This window comes from Podarcis cretensis (genome assembly GCF_951804945.1).
Source record: "Podarcis cretensis genome assembly, chromosome: 1".
NCBI lineage: Eukaryota > Metazoa > Chordata > Lepidosauria > Squamata > Lacertidae > Podarcis > Podarcis cretensis.
Window position 1 is genome coordinate 94,896,197 of NC_137170.1, and position 13,751 is coordinate 94,909,947.

The 13,751-nt window shown below is 44.0% G+C and overlaps 2 protein-coding genes across 15 annotated transcripts in view; both read left to right on the forward strand.

The window, feature by feature from the left end:
- Positions 1–13,751, forward strand: part of LOC307226175 (uncharacterized protein) — a 244,021-nt gene that overhangs the window by 160,915 nt on the left and 69,355 nt on the right. The window lies entirely within an intron of this gene.
- Positions 1–13,751, forward strand: part of KALRN (kalirin RhoGEF kinase) — a 492,818-nt gene that overhangs the window by 11,136 nt on the left and 467,931 nt on the right. For 4 of the 14 annotated variants that reach the window (XM_079992494.1, XM_079992500.1, XM_079992501.1 and 1 more), the window contains exon 1: positions 10,740–10,964. The exons of the other annotated variants lie outside the window; for them this stretch is intronic. In XM_079992494.1, the coding sequence (XP_079848620.1) occupies positions 10,892–10,964 (73 nt within the window). In that variant the 5' untranslated portion in view covers positions 10,740–10,891. Of the gene's footprint in view, positions 1–10,739; positions 10,965–13,751 lie in introns of those variants that run through there. 14 annotated transcript variants of the gene reach the window in all.

Consider the following 13,751-nt stretch of genomic DNA (forward strand, 5'->3'; position numbering starts at 1 on the left):
ACACTACCCAGTCTACTGACTAAGGGTTCACCCACACTCCCCTTTGTCCCATGATTGCTTCTGTTTGTCCCATTATTTCTAGGCATGGTCTGAGAGGTTCTTCTTTTTCCCCACAGCTCCTCTGTAAATCAGTCTGTATACATGTTTCATCAACACACTGGTTTTTCTCCTTTTGAAATACTGGGGTGTGTCATGGCACCAGGTGTTGCTGAGGTAGTGGGGCAGTGCTGTGTCACTGCCACTTATGTGGCTATTGTGGGGGTGAGGCAGGGCAAGCTGAGTTTAGGGCTGTGTGAAGCCCTCTAGCACTGCACCAGTGTGCCTGCGAAGCCCTGACCTCACTACTATCCTGCCCTGCCTGGTACCACCCAGGTAAGTGGCAGTGGCACTGTGCTGTGCCACTGCATTCCTGAAATGCTCCAGTTTGCACAAAAGCGGCATTTCAGGAAGGCACTCAGGTTACTTATCTATAGATTTTGTTAATCGTTTTTTATCACATTGTGCACCTAAGGCAGAACACAGTATAAATGAAACAATAAAAATCATACAGTTTCTATATGGTAATCCATAAAACAAGGAAGGATAAATGGTGTTCAGGTGCCGATATATATATATATATATACAAGAGCATCCAGAAAGATACTGAGAGATTTTTATTTATTTATGCATTCATTTTAAAATGGCAGAACATGAAATGATACTGGTTTAACCACATATGTATAGGCATCAGTACAGTAACTATGCATGAACAGCAAAGCTCTGTCCATTGCAGGGCAAAACTGAATGGAAATGGATGTGAGCAGTTACAGAAAAAGGTCAAAGGGTTCTGAGGAGAAGTGGAGTAAACTTGGAAGGGGTGCTATTTACTCGGATGACTACCTTTGATTCCATGCTCACTGACATGCAGTGGAAGCATGATGGACAAATGCTGTACTTTGACCAAGTTTCTAGAAGTCTCTCATCTCTTTCACGTGTTTTGCTTTCTTGGTCCAACATGGCATCTGCCCTTACTTACACCATATTTATTACTAGCTTCCTAGAGAAATTTGATATTATGTAATCACCTTGTTATTTCTCCAATAAATCTAAAGCATTCATCTGTTTATTTATTTTAAAGTATTTATGCGTCATCCTTCAAAAACAATCTTACAGCTTCCAGTAAAATATAAAAAACACAGCACAAATAAACAATAATAAAAGCTTTATAAAACAACAACAATAAAATCAAACAGCAAGTAAGAGAACAGGCTAAAACCCAAGTATCAACAGTAAAAACACACAAATTAACATGCCTGAGAAAATTTAAAAAAGGCTTTTGCATAGTGCTGGCATGACATCAAAGTAGGTTATTGCAGAATGTAGGCTTCATTTCCCAGTTCTCATATTTGAAGGGAATCCCTCACCATCCAGAATGGCTTTCCCCTCCTTGGCCCTTAAACTGCAATCTGCATCTCTGCTAAGGATATCATGAAACTGTGCCCAAGAGCTTGCCAAGATGCCTCCCTTAGGTGAGGAGGCCTTGTGTCCTGCATTGCCAAGATTCCTTCAGAAAAGCAAGATGTGAAGGAAGGCATCTTCCCTTGTTTCACAAAGCTAGCAGAGTTCAGCTCATGATTACTTAAAGACTTTGCAACACTGGTAGTGCTTTTAAAGACTTGTTGTTATGCTTTACTAGTTAGGCCTTACATGTTGCCTCTCACCCTCAAGGACCTATCTGGTACTCTTCTATTCAGTTCTTCTCATAATCTAGCTTGGCAGAACTGTGGAAGGGTTATTTACAGAAACAAATTGTGCTGAATTTAGTGGGATTTACTACCAAGTGTGCATAGAACTGTAGCTTTTCAGCATAATCCTATTGTTATTATTTACTCAGAACCAAATTCTTCTGTGTTTGATAGGTCATAGCCATCCAGTGCCTCTCAGAATTGCCAGATCTCTTCATTTCTTGTGTGCTGATGTCTTAACTTACTTTGCAAGTAGCTTATTAAATAAATTATGTGATATATAAAACCTAGCAAGCATGGTGTTCTTAGTAATTACTGTATTTTTCCATGTATAAGACTAGGTTCCCCCCCCCAAAAAAAAATAATGTCAAAAATTAGGGGGTGTCTTATACACTGGGCCATCTGCCCCCATTTTCTTAAATCTGAGTCCCCAAAATAGGGGGTGTCTTATACTTGGGGGCATCTTATAGACGGAAAAATATGGCATGTGCCACTTAAACCAAGGCCTTCGCAATTGTTTCCATAGAAAGTTATTGATAGTTCATCAGGACTATGTACTGTTATGAAAAAAGTCATTGTTTTTATGGTGTGGCTACCAGTTAGGCAATTGTAAAGGCAATGAAACTGTGGAATAAAAACTGCATGTCTTGGAGGTTTTCCACTGAAGACAATAGAACTACTCCAGAAGTAGATAGTATGGGGATTTTATTGAATTTACTTGTGGAGGATTGCTGATGCTGCAAGAAAACAAGACCTATTCTTTTTGACCTTTTCATATATATTTATGGTCTTTTTTATTGATACTTCGTGTTAAAAGCTGTCACTGAGAGCCATCCTAAGTGCTGCATTTTAGCTTTTTTGACTGATATACCCAAAGTGAAATATACTTGAAACCCTTGCCCTAGAATAGTTAAAAGCACCAGCCCATGAAGGAGATAGACAGATTATACATACCTCTCTGTTTATTAATTTTATGACTTTGTATTTTGCTCTGCAGCATAAATGCAAACATTTATAGTAATTATAGAAAAATAAGTGATTGCTACAAAAGAATCTTTCAATAATTTAAGTGCTCATTCGTGAACAACAGCAAAACTGCTGTCCCTACTGAACTCTATTTGTGCTTTTAGAGTGACAAGTGACTACATTCAAGTTGTTGCTGTCAGTATGCAATAAAGCCATTTTCTGTGCTGGTATTAATGGAGATGAAAATCCTTCTCCAAATTGTTAACGTGTTTTCATGTTTGCCTGCGGTAGTTTGCAATAGTATGGCCCAGTTGTCTTTTGACAGTGGTTATGACAGAATTCTTCTAGCAGGGCCCGTACCATACATTTTGCTGCCTGAGGTGAAGGACAAAATGGTCCTTCTGCCAAATTCCACATCCGCAATCTGCCTGGACTGGCAGTTGAATCTTACTCTGACACTGCTAATGGAACAATATATTCCACTGTATCTGAGGGCAGCAGACTACCTTAGGAGGTGCAGAGTAGGCTAGCTTATTTGACACAGGAGGTGTGTTGCTCCTCCGGATCTGCCATCTGAGGCAGTTGCTTCACTCTGCCTAATGATAGAGCCAGCCCTGGCTTCTGGTGTCATTAATTCATCATAACTGTTTACATGACCGCTATTGCTACATGACCCTAGTTTTTGACACTTGAGCTGTACCCACCTTACTTTTGTGATTATAAGTTGTTTAAAACTATTCTTAACATTGTGTTTTAATTGTTGCCATGCACCCTGGGACTTTAGGGTGAAGGGCAAGATGATGATGATGATGATGATGATGATGATGATGATTAAGATGATGATGATGATGATAATGATAATAATAATAATAATAAATTAGCAGCAGTGACACTAAACTTTAAAGTGGTTTGTATTGCCAAGCACGCTCACGTGGTTTGAAGCCATACAGTTTCACTAGTGGTAGTAGCTGCTATAATTTCAGGGTAATAACTTCCATGTGTGGAAATAGAACACTAATTGTCCTGTGAGTGAGCACATGACTAATAAGAGGAAAAACTGACAATAAGACCCTTGACACTCCATGTACATACCATCTTCCTGCTCAGTAAGTACCGATATGTTTCTGGTATTGCCTTCTCAAGGACTTCTCAAGGACTTTCACTTGCAGAACAAGGCTTTCCCTCTTCTCTCCCCACTACACAACCCCTATGTCCCTGAATTTGGCTTTGAGGTGGTCAGGAGAATCCCTAGAACCAGTGGGGGAGGGAGAAAGGAGGAATTGTTCTGTCTACCAAGTAAGAATGCTTATGCAGATGGAACAGTCGGAAGAGCACAATGTTGAATTCCACCTGGAACCTTTGTGACATTGAAAGCAGGACATTGTTTTTGTTATTCAGGAGGCAGCTTATAGTTCTAGTTATAGCTCAGTGCTTTCAGGTTCCCCATAGGCATCTGGTTGGCCAGTGGGAAAATAGGATGCTGGACTAGATGGAACATTGACCTGATCTATTCTAAGGTTCTTCAATGAAAGTTAACTTATAATCAGAATGGTAGCCGTGTTGGTCTGCCATAGTCAAAACAAAATAAAAAAATTCCTTCCAGTAGCACCTTAAAGACCAACTAAGTTAGTTTTTGGTATGAGCTTTCGTGTGCATGCACACTTCTTCAGATATCAGATACCAAAAACTAACTTAGTTGGTCTTTAAGGTGCTACTGGAAGGAATTTTTTTATTTTATAATCAGAAGGAAAGGCTAGCTGCTATTATGTTAACGGGTTGTGTTCTTTGGTAACGCTGAGCATTCAGTGCCTGTTTCTTGCCAAAAGCTCTAGTCACAGTGACCTGGTTTGCGCAGCATGGTAAAGCAAACTATGGCTTAGTAAGACTGCTCAGACATGTGGGATTTGGGAGAGGAGCTCTCAGCCACTTTTCTCCTCCCTAGTCATTTTTACTAAAGTGCTTTGTAAATCTAAGTCAAGGTTTGGCATAGTGTGCAATCCCATCTAGGCCTTGGGGCTAAGCTTTCTCCCCACTAACCATGGTATGTAGCCAAGAACTAGCCTTGCAACAGTAAAAAAGGACCAGGGAAGAACAAAGTGTCTAAGCTTCTCACTGGAGGCATGCACATTTGCATGGTCTCACTAAGCCATAGTTTAAATTACCATGCCATGTGATCCAGGTCAGTGCAATGGAAGAACTGAGTGCCAGGGCAGTCTCACTTTGAACTGGCCTTTGTGTCCCTTGTGTTGGATGGGTGGGATGAGCCCTTGGCAACCCAGGTTAGGCAGATAAAGTGAACAATGGGGACAGGTTGTTACCATCAACTGCACTATGATTCTCTTAAATGGCAATATACAGGGAGGGGAGATGACCAGCTTGAAAAGTGTGCTAGAGACTCTTGCATACTCCTTCCAGCACAGCCAGTTCTATAGACCAAAGCTACCCAGGGATTAAAAATAAATAAATGAATGAATAATTTTGAATCTCATCAGTACTGTGGAATATCCAAATTTAAAAGACAGGTTCACATTGATTTCCAGTAAGCATAGTCAGATTCATTTAGCGGTAGTTCTTACTGCACTTGGGAACCAGTAGTCTTTCACAGTGCAATGCAAACCTTGTTTTATATTTCAATACAAAGCAAGAGAAAAAAGCAATCTTTAAAAGTTTATTTTGCATCAGATTAGTTCCTTCAATTCCAGATATATAAATATGTCCAGCATATAATGTTTGCCTGTATTACAAATTGTGTGCTGTGTTCCTACAGTACCTTCTGCACAGCTTCAGGGCAGAGAGTAAAAATGACAGAGAGCTGTTGGAGGACAGAACCATGAGGGCCATGTAGTTGGTGATGTGGCCCCTAAGAGAGGCTGCTGCTCTCTGGAGGATGCTGTTGATGCCCGGCTAGGGTTACCGTATTTGAAACAGTGAAAATCCAGACAGAAAAGTTGTTGAGCTTTTTAAAGTTTTGCCCAAAAGCAGCAGTGCCGGCATGAACTGCCATAAGTCCGGTTTTCCCCGGACATTCAGCCAGATAAATGGCAACCCTAGCTGAACAACTTCTGGACATGGAATGGGGAGGGGGAGTACCATCTTGTCCTTTGCCTCAGACAGCCCTCATCAGCTTTCTGTTAAAAACATTCCTGTTTAGACAAGCCTCCCCAGATGCTTAGTAAGTGGAGGTACGGTAATTTTAATCTATTTTAAGATCATAATTTTTGTATGTTTTAAAGTATGCTTGCGAATTTTTCTTGATTTTATTTTTTTAATCAGTTTTTAAACTGCTTTGAGGTTGTTTTTTACAATCAAATGGTGTATAAATTTTATGAAATAATAAATAAACAATGAAGCAATGAAATAGCTAGGAATAGTGTTCTCCACTTGACCTCTGCTCTAATTTCCTTTCTCCTTGGACACTCTGGTCACCCCAGTCTGTGATAGTTTGTTCCTGATACCACCCACTGGGGTTTGCCGCTCCACTTTCATCTCTCATGGGATGCCTTCCAGCTGTCTTTTCTCCTTCCCTGGGTTCTCCTTGGTCCAGCTCTGCCTCCATCCTCTGCCCTCTTCACAGCTGCAGCAGTTCAAGAGGTCTGGACTGGGCAGTGAGCTAACTTCCCCAGTATCTTCCATGGATGGGGAAGTAAATCACCACATCATGGTCTGCAGCAATACCCAGCAGTCCTTTACAAGCTCATGTGTGACATTCTCATATACCCTGCGCAACCAGATTTATTGCCTCTTAAATCACTCCTTTTTGCATTTGAAGAGCAGTGTTGTGAAGGTTATTGAGATGTTGGTCCAGTAAACAACATTTATCTATCCTTCCAGGTGGTGCCATAAGAAGGGAGAAAACAGAATTCAGCAAAAGGGGTAAAAGGGAAAGGCCAAGTCTAATATATTCAGCAGCAGCTGTGAAAAGGGTTGTGTAATTGTGCCCATCTTACTTAGGAGGAGGAAGTAGCAGCTGTCATAGCAATCCCTGCCAATCCAGATTGAGAGTAATGTGAGGCACAAAGCATTGACCTCACTGAACTGGTTACATGTGCCGTCAATGATGTCGTCACAGTGCTAAATCTCAGTAGCTGTTTGGCCTTATGATGTCATCACATTCACATCATTTTCTGCGATTGGCTAGATTGCATTTTGGGGAATAATAAAGCTGGGGTCAGGGGGAAGACACTTTAAAAAAAAAGAATTGAAACAGGTAGTGAACAATGTGGATGAACTCATGCCAATAAGGTAAAATTTTGGGAGGGGTCTGTCAGGCAGGAAATTTGGGGACCTTTTTATTGTTTTTGCCAAAGTCTCCTGCTGTGCAAAAAAATGTTCACCCATAAACATTGAGTGGCACCTTAATTTTAAGATAATTGTTTAAGGTTTTTAATTTTTTATTTATACTTAATCATAACAGGAAATGCATGTGTTTCAAATGAATAAAAGCATGTTGCTTGAAATATGGTGAAGGATGCTGCCTATTATGCCTTTCGTGAATGGCACCTTTACAGTTCACAGTGTCTTTCTTTGCTCTGTTTGCTCCCTCTGCAAGTGGTGAGTGAAGTTCCTTCTAAAGGCACACCTGTTTATATAGAAATGTTTAGGATCAGTAAATATGCTGTCATACCAGATCAGACTATCATTTGTCTGTCTAGGATGGGCCACTCTGATTGACAGTGGTCCAAGTAAAGGTCTTTCCTGTCACCTACTAGCCGATCCTTTTATTTAAATTAGAAATGTCAGGAATTGAATATGGGATCATCTGCATTCAAAGCATGTGCTCTACCAATAAACTATGGCTCTGAAGTGAGGCCTTTGTGCTCAGGGGCAGATTTTGCAATGACTGGAGCCCACCGGCAGCCTCAGATATTCCTGGAGTATAACCAGGCAAATGTCAGTGCAGCATAACCTCTCAGGCTGTACTGCCAAATCAGGAAGATCAACCAAAGCTGATTGTTATTGTGGAATTCTTGCTTATCTATTTATTTCAATCTTCTTTTCCTGTAAGAACTCAAAATGACTTGCAATAAAATAATAAATGCAGTTCATAATACAAAAATGCAACAAAACTCATTTTTTAAAAGCAATAATAAAAAGTCAGGCTGATTTGCCATTTTCTATCACTGCAGCAGAAGGAAAGTCTTATAATTGCCATTGTCCTCCAAAGTGCTCCCTAGAAGAACCACATCTTGACAAAGTGATGAAAAGTACACAAAGATGTAGCGAGGTGGACTTTCCTGGGGAGGGCATTCCACAGTGTTGCTGCCATAATTGGGAAGGTCCTGCCCCTTGCATTCACCCACCAAAGCTCAGTTCTGCTGGTACCTGGAGCAGGCTTGACTGGAGAGCTCGGGAGACTGGACACAGTGTATGGAGCTAGCTATGTTAAGCAGGCCAGGAACATGACAGAGACTAGAATTAGGATGTTGTTTACATTGGAGGTGACACAGGAACACATGGCAAAACAAGCAACAACTGGAAGTTGGAAAACTAACAGTTTTGTGGCACCTGAAAGACTAAAATTTATTATGACATAAGCTTATAGCTTCTGACTGTAAATCTTGTTCTCATAAGGCAAATGTAGTGGGGGGGGAGCTTTTATGAGAATTCAGAATATGCTAATTAAAAGGAGGGGAGCATTTATTGGGGAAGGCTATTTATTTATTAGGGAGAGTGCTGTTGCACACATGTACTGCTTGTGGTCTTTCTTCCAATAGGCGTCTGGTTGCAGCAAAAAGCTGCACTAGATGAGCCTTTGGTCTGTTCCAGCAAGGTTATTCCTACATTCTTAATTACCTCTAATTTATCGCTCAGCAGCATCTATGTACATGGCACTTTACAAAGTAGCATAAGCAAAATTAGCCAGTCCCTTGCTCACCAGCAGCTTACATTCTTGATTTCAACAGAGGGAGGAGGGAAGTGGGTAGTTTAGAGGGGGTATATCACCCCAGTCTTGTCTTTTGATCATGTCTTTACAATGGTTCTCCACAACAGCCAGTCATGCTACCAACCACTGGTTGGATTCTCTTCTCCAGACAACAGTTTTTGAGATATGAAAGGTGTGTCCAACTCTACAGCCAGGCCAACTGTTACTAAATAGTACAAGGCAGTTTGGATACTGCTGCAAGAAGGAAATGTTTGATCCCATCTCACAACCTCTAAACCTTTCTGTGATGTCTAAATATTTTTGTGGGGGTGGGTGTTATACTTCTGAAGCCATTGTAATAAATACTGTTAGATGCTCCATCTGGGTACAAATACCTAACAACCCCTGAAGGTATCCAAGTGCTATAGAAATCTAACAGTAGATTTTTTTTACAATGGCACACGTTACTGATCTGAATGGAGCAAGATTAGCATAAAACACAGAAAAACCAGAGTCTGTTATGATGTTACACTATCCAGTGTCACTCCGTCCTGCGTAAATATGTATGTATCTTTCCAATTAGTACTTATATGGAGTCTTTTGGGACATAGCACTTATACTTCCAAGTGCTTCCATCATGTAATCCTGGCCTGGCTGAGCTACAGAGGCACTTTCCCCCACCCTCATATAAATATTGATCTCCACTGTCTAAACGCATCATCTTGGGAGCCTTTAGGAGGCAGAAATTCACTCACTTGATATAGAAAGGGAAGGAAGTGAGTGGAAATGGGCAGAACAAGTGATGCAGAGTGTTGATGCCACAGGCAGCTCTTCTTATGAATTCTAAGCTGCAAAGCTGCTACCTTGGAAGTATCTTTTGGGGCGGGGAGTGACTTGTTGGAAACATGGTATTTTTTCTCCCTTTCCCTTTCCACTTCCTCTCTCACACAAACCTTAGAAATGGAACTTCAGGTCCTATTCTGGAAACTGTCAAGCCCCCTAATTATTGTTTGGAAACCAACTGATACAACAGTCTGCAACAATTACCAAAGTGACGTCTGTGGAGCCGCTCTCCTGCCGCCTCCCTCCACCTCTCGCTCTCTGAAATTCAACAGGAGCCAGTTCCCTGCCCTTTTCTTAGCTAGACACCCCCTCCCGTCTCTCTCTCTGGCTGCCCACCGTGGATTTCCTTGCACACCTGAACGTTGCCCAGCTCTTACACCCTCTTGTTTGCTTGTTACTCTTCCGGTTAAGAAGGAAAGGATTTTAATTGCTGCTTCTGTAATGAGAGGGCAAGCGGAGGTGAATCATCAGAGGATGGAAGGGTGGGGAGGGGGAGAGGAGCTTAGGTGGGCTAAAGAAAGAAAGAGAAGGGAAGGCAGGCTGCGATGACAGGGAAGGTGGCCCGAGCGAACTAAGGGGATTGAGGCGAGGGGAAGAGAGAGAGGAAGCCCCTTTGATCTTCGCCCAGGGCACTTCCCCTCTCCCTCAAGCGCACGCGACCCTCTCTTTCCCTTTACGCGGCTCGTCGCCTCCCAGCTTTTCCTGCCTCCTTTCAGGAAGTCCTGCCAAAGCTGCTTTGCAACAATGAGGATTAAAAAAAGAGATGGGGGTGTTGCCGTGCGGGGGGACGGGTGGGTAGTAGCGGTGGCGCCCGGGGAAAACTGAGCTGTCATCTCTGTGTATATCCCTACCTCGGGTGGGTGGGTTTTTGTTTGTTTAGCTGGGTGGGTGGGGTGGGGGGAGAGTATCGCGCGTGGAACAAATAGGAGAAGGGGGATCGCTGGCAGAAGCTGAAGAGGAGGAGGAGGTGTGGTGGTGGGTGGGGGAGAGAGAGAGAGAGAACGATCAGAGAGCAGGTCTGAACAATAGAGAGGAGAGGGGGCGGGCGCAGCGTGAGGCGCTACTGGTGTGTGCGTGTGCGTGTGTGTGTGTGTGTACACGCCTTTGGGGTAAGAAGAAGAGGCGGAGGAGGCGGGGACCCCCCCCCCCCCGAGGACAGGCAGGAGTAGCCGAAGATCCCAGCAGACCCCCTGGCAGGGATGGGGCTCGCCCGGGCTGGCTGCTGCTGAAGGCTCCTCCATCCCTCCCCTCCCTGCTTTCTCTTCCCTACACGCCCTCCCTCCCCTCCCCCCTCCCTCTCTCCTCCTGGCCTGTGTGTATATGTGTGTGTGTGTGTGTCTCCTCTCTCTCTCTCTCTCTCGCCCCTCTCCTCTCCTCCTCCTCCTCCCCAACTCACTGGATGTTACCCAGCCGCCGGGATCGTTGCTGCTGCTGCTGCCGTGACTGCTGCTGCTGCTGCTGCTGAGCCCCCTGCTTCTCCTCCGCGAGCCCAGCCATGAACCCCGCCGAGGGGGCAGCGGAGGAAGGGGCAGTTCCCGATTCCGAGGTGGATGCCTTTTTCCGAACAGGTAAAGAGCGGAGGGGCGGCGGCGGCGGCGGCGGCTGGTTGGGGAGACAGGCTGGGCTGCCAGCGCCCCGGCGAGACCTGGAGGCGAGATTTGGTGATGTGTGTGGTGTGTTTATATCTCGGGTGATGGGTTTACGTTGCGGAGCGTGTGATGTTGGATTCCCTTTGTTTTGAGGGAAGCAGGGGGAGGGTATTTTTTGGGGGGGAGGGCTCCCCTAAGGAAAGGGATCACCAATTGATTCCCCCCCCCCGGATTTATTGCCTCGTCTTCCGCCCTACATTGTTCCTCCACACCAGTAATTATTGGACAAAAATAAAAACCCACCACCACCACAAACCAAACCCACTTATCGTCTCCTCTGTATATCCCAACCCCCTCTGCCCTCCCCCCGCCGCTCCTCTGGCACGACAGACAGACACTTTCGAGGGAGAAGCCGCCGTCTCCAGGCACAACGATGCTTTTTGTGCGCTGGGCTTTGGGTTGTTTCCACGGATCTGGAAGGGGGGAAAGGGGCAAACTGTTGGCTGTCAGTCCGTTGTACGAGGCAAAGCAGACTGATGTTTCGCTCTCCGTCCTGCTGGTTTCACCCCATATGGATGAAACCTATATATGTTGAGTTTCCTGGGCTTCATGGCTAGTGGCTCATCCGTATTATACAGCATATAACCCACAATGCTGCGTTTCGCTTTTCGCACAGGAACGGGGCGATCTTCGATCACTTTTGGGAAACCTGCGAGCAGGCTTGGTTGCAACCCATCCACTACATGCACACACCCCTCCAGATTGCCCGCTGTACTTCAGGCTCTTTAAAGCATCACGAAATCTTCCCCAACCTACAGCCTTAAGTCGAACGAGGGGCTGAATGATGGTGTGTGCCTGTTGTGTAGACTAGGAGAGATGCTGGCTTCTTAAATACGCCGTTTAAGCTTGGCTGGTGTACAGGTTGGGTCTGGCGATGGAGCCAGAGGCTTAGATATTAGCCATCTTTGAGCTGCTGCCTCAATCTATGTTACCTCGCTGGATGAGTAAGGAGAGTGAGGATCGTGGGTGGGGAGGAGAGTATTCAGGGACCATAATTCGTTATTGTGGAACCTATTTGACCCCCCTCTCCACCTCCCTATTCTGCAGGTAACAAATCTGTGCTTTTGATCGAGATGGCATGTTTGAAATTGCACCAAGGTCCCTATTTTTGTTTGCACATCTTAGTGCTTTGTGTCTCCCTTTGATTATCCCTGATGAAATCTTTGCATAAACCCCCTCCTTGGCTCCTGGCTCCGCTTGTGCACTGTGTTAGCCAACCAACCAGTGTGTGTAGCTGTGGGTGTTTGCATTCACATGTGCGTGAAGACCTCGCTGGTGTGGATTTTTGGTTTTCAGCAAGGTATAGGCTTTTCTGCTGTGAACTTTCCAGGTAAAGACTTTCAGTAGGTGATTTTAGAGGGCATGTCACGATGTAATTCAGTGTCCTGGGGATTGGTGTTTGCTCTCTGGTTTCAGGGGAGGGTACTAACATAACAGCAGAAGTCTGAATACAAGCAGCTGTGCCTACATCAGAAGAGAGCATGATGGGGGAGGGGGTTGTGAAACTTGCATGTACACAGGAGAGCCCTATATGTTTGGTCTTAAATTCTGTTCTTAGCTCTGATGAAAGTATAAGGAAAAAACCCCACCTCACAGTCCTCCAGTGTTTTCCAATTCCACTACCAGAACTTCTATGGGGAGGGGGAGAATTACAGGCAACTTGGCAGAGCCTTAATTAAGGATAGTAAAGGATTAAATGCTCCCTTTAGATGGAGGCTTGACCCTTCCAGACTGAGGCTGTTTTTTACTCCTGCAACTACAGCTGCTTTGCTTTTCCAGCTGCCTCTCTCTCCTGCTTTGGTTCAGCCCTGATCATCAGTCACGCGGAGTGTTCCTCCAGCCACAGCAGAACAATCGCATCATCGCCCAAACTTTTCAAGAAGTTTATTCCTGCAGATCCATGACAGGCCCCCTGGCTGCCCTCCATGGAAGGCTGCACCCCATTTATGTGAATATGCTTTGATCTCAGAGGATAAGTATAATAAGGTCTGGCTGTGTGTATATCTCAGGAGCCACACGGTGCTGATGGATATTTGCCTGTTGATACCTTAAGAAGGCTACAAGCAAAGCAATTATAGATTTCTCATAGCCCTCTGGTGTGCAAGTGCCTTTGGGCTATGCATGGTTTAATGGACGCTATTAAAACAATTTTCTCCAGCCCAGCCACCCCCCACTCCATTCCTTTATTTCTACAGACTGTTGGCTTTTTATTCAAAAGTTATTTCTGAGTGTGTGTTTAGGTAACTACTCAGTGACACTTCTACTGCAAGAAATGCTACTAAAAATAATGTTCTGATCAGATGTTTCCTTTTCTGACTGCTCTGCCAGAAATTCTATACCAAAATAATCTTGATTACAATCCTGTTTAGGTGCCCTATGGATTTCCTGGAAGGTTTCTTGGCATTCATATCCATTGATGTTTGAGAAGCTTCTCCTTCCATTGCACTTTTGTACATGCTATGATTTAGTTTCACACAAGAATTTGTTATTAATTCATAGATGCAAAAAAGTGTCATTTGTTTGTAATGATAACAGGCAGACTTTTAAATTAATACAAAGAATTATGAACAACAGCAAGTGAGTGTGAAAGACAGATCTAGGCATTTGGCTGTGGGCCCAAGCATGGCAAAATCAAATCTCTTCTTATTGGAAAGAAATCCATTTATCTAGGGAGACTTCTTGTTCTGTTGGCTCTTTGCTTTGTGT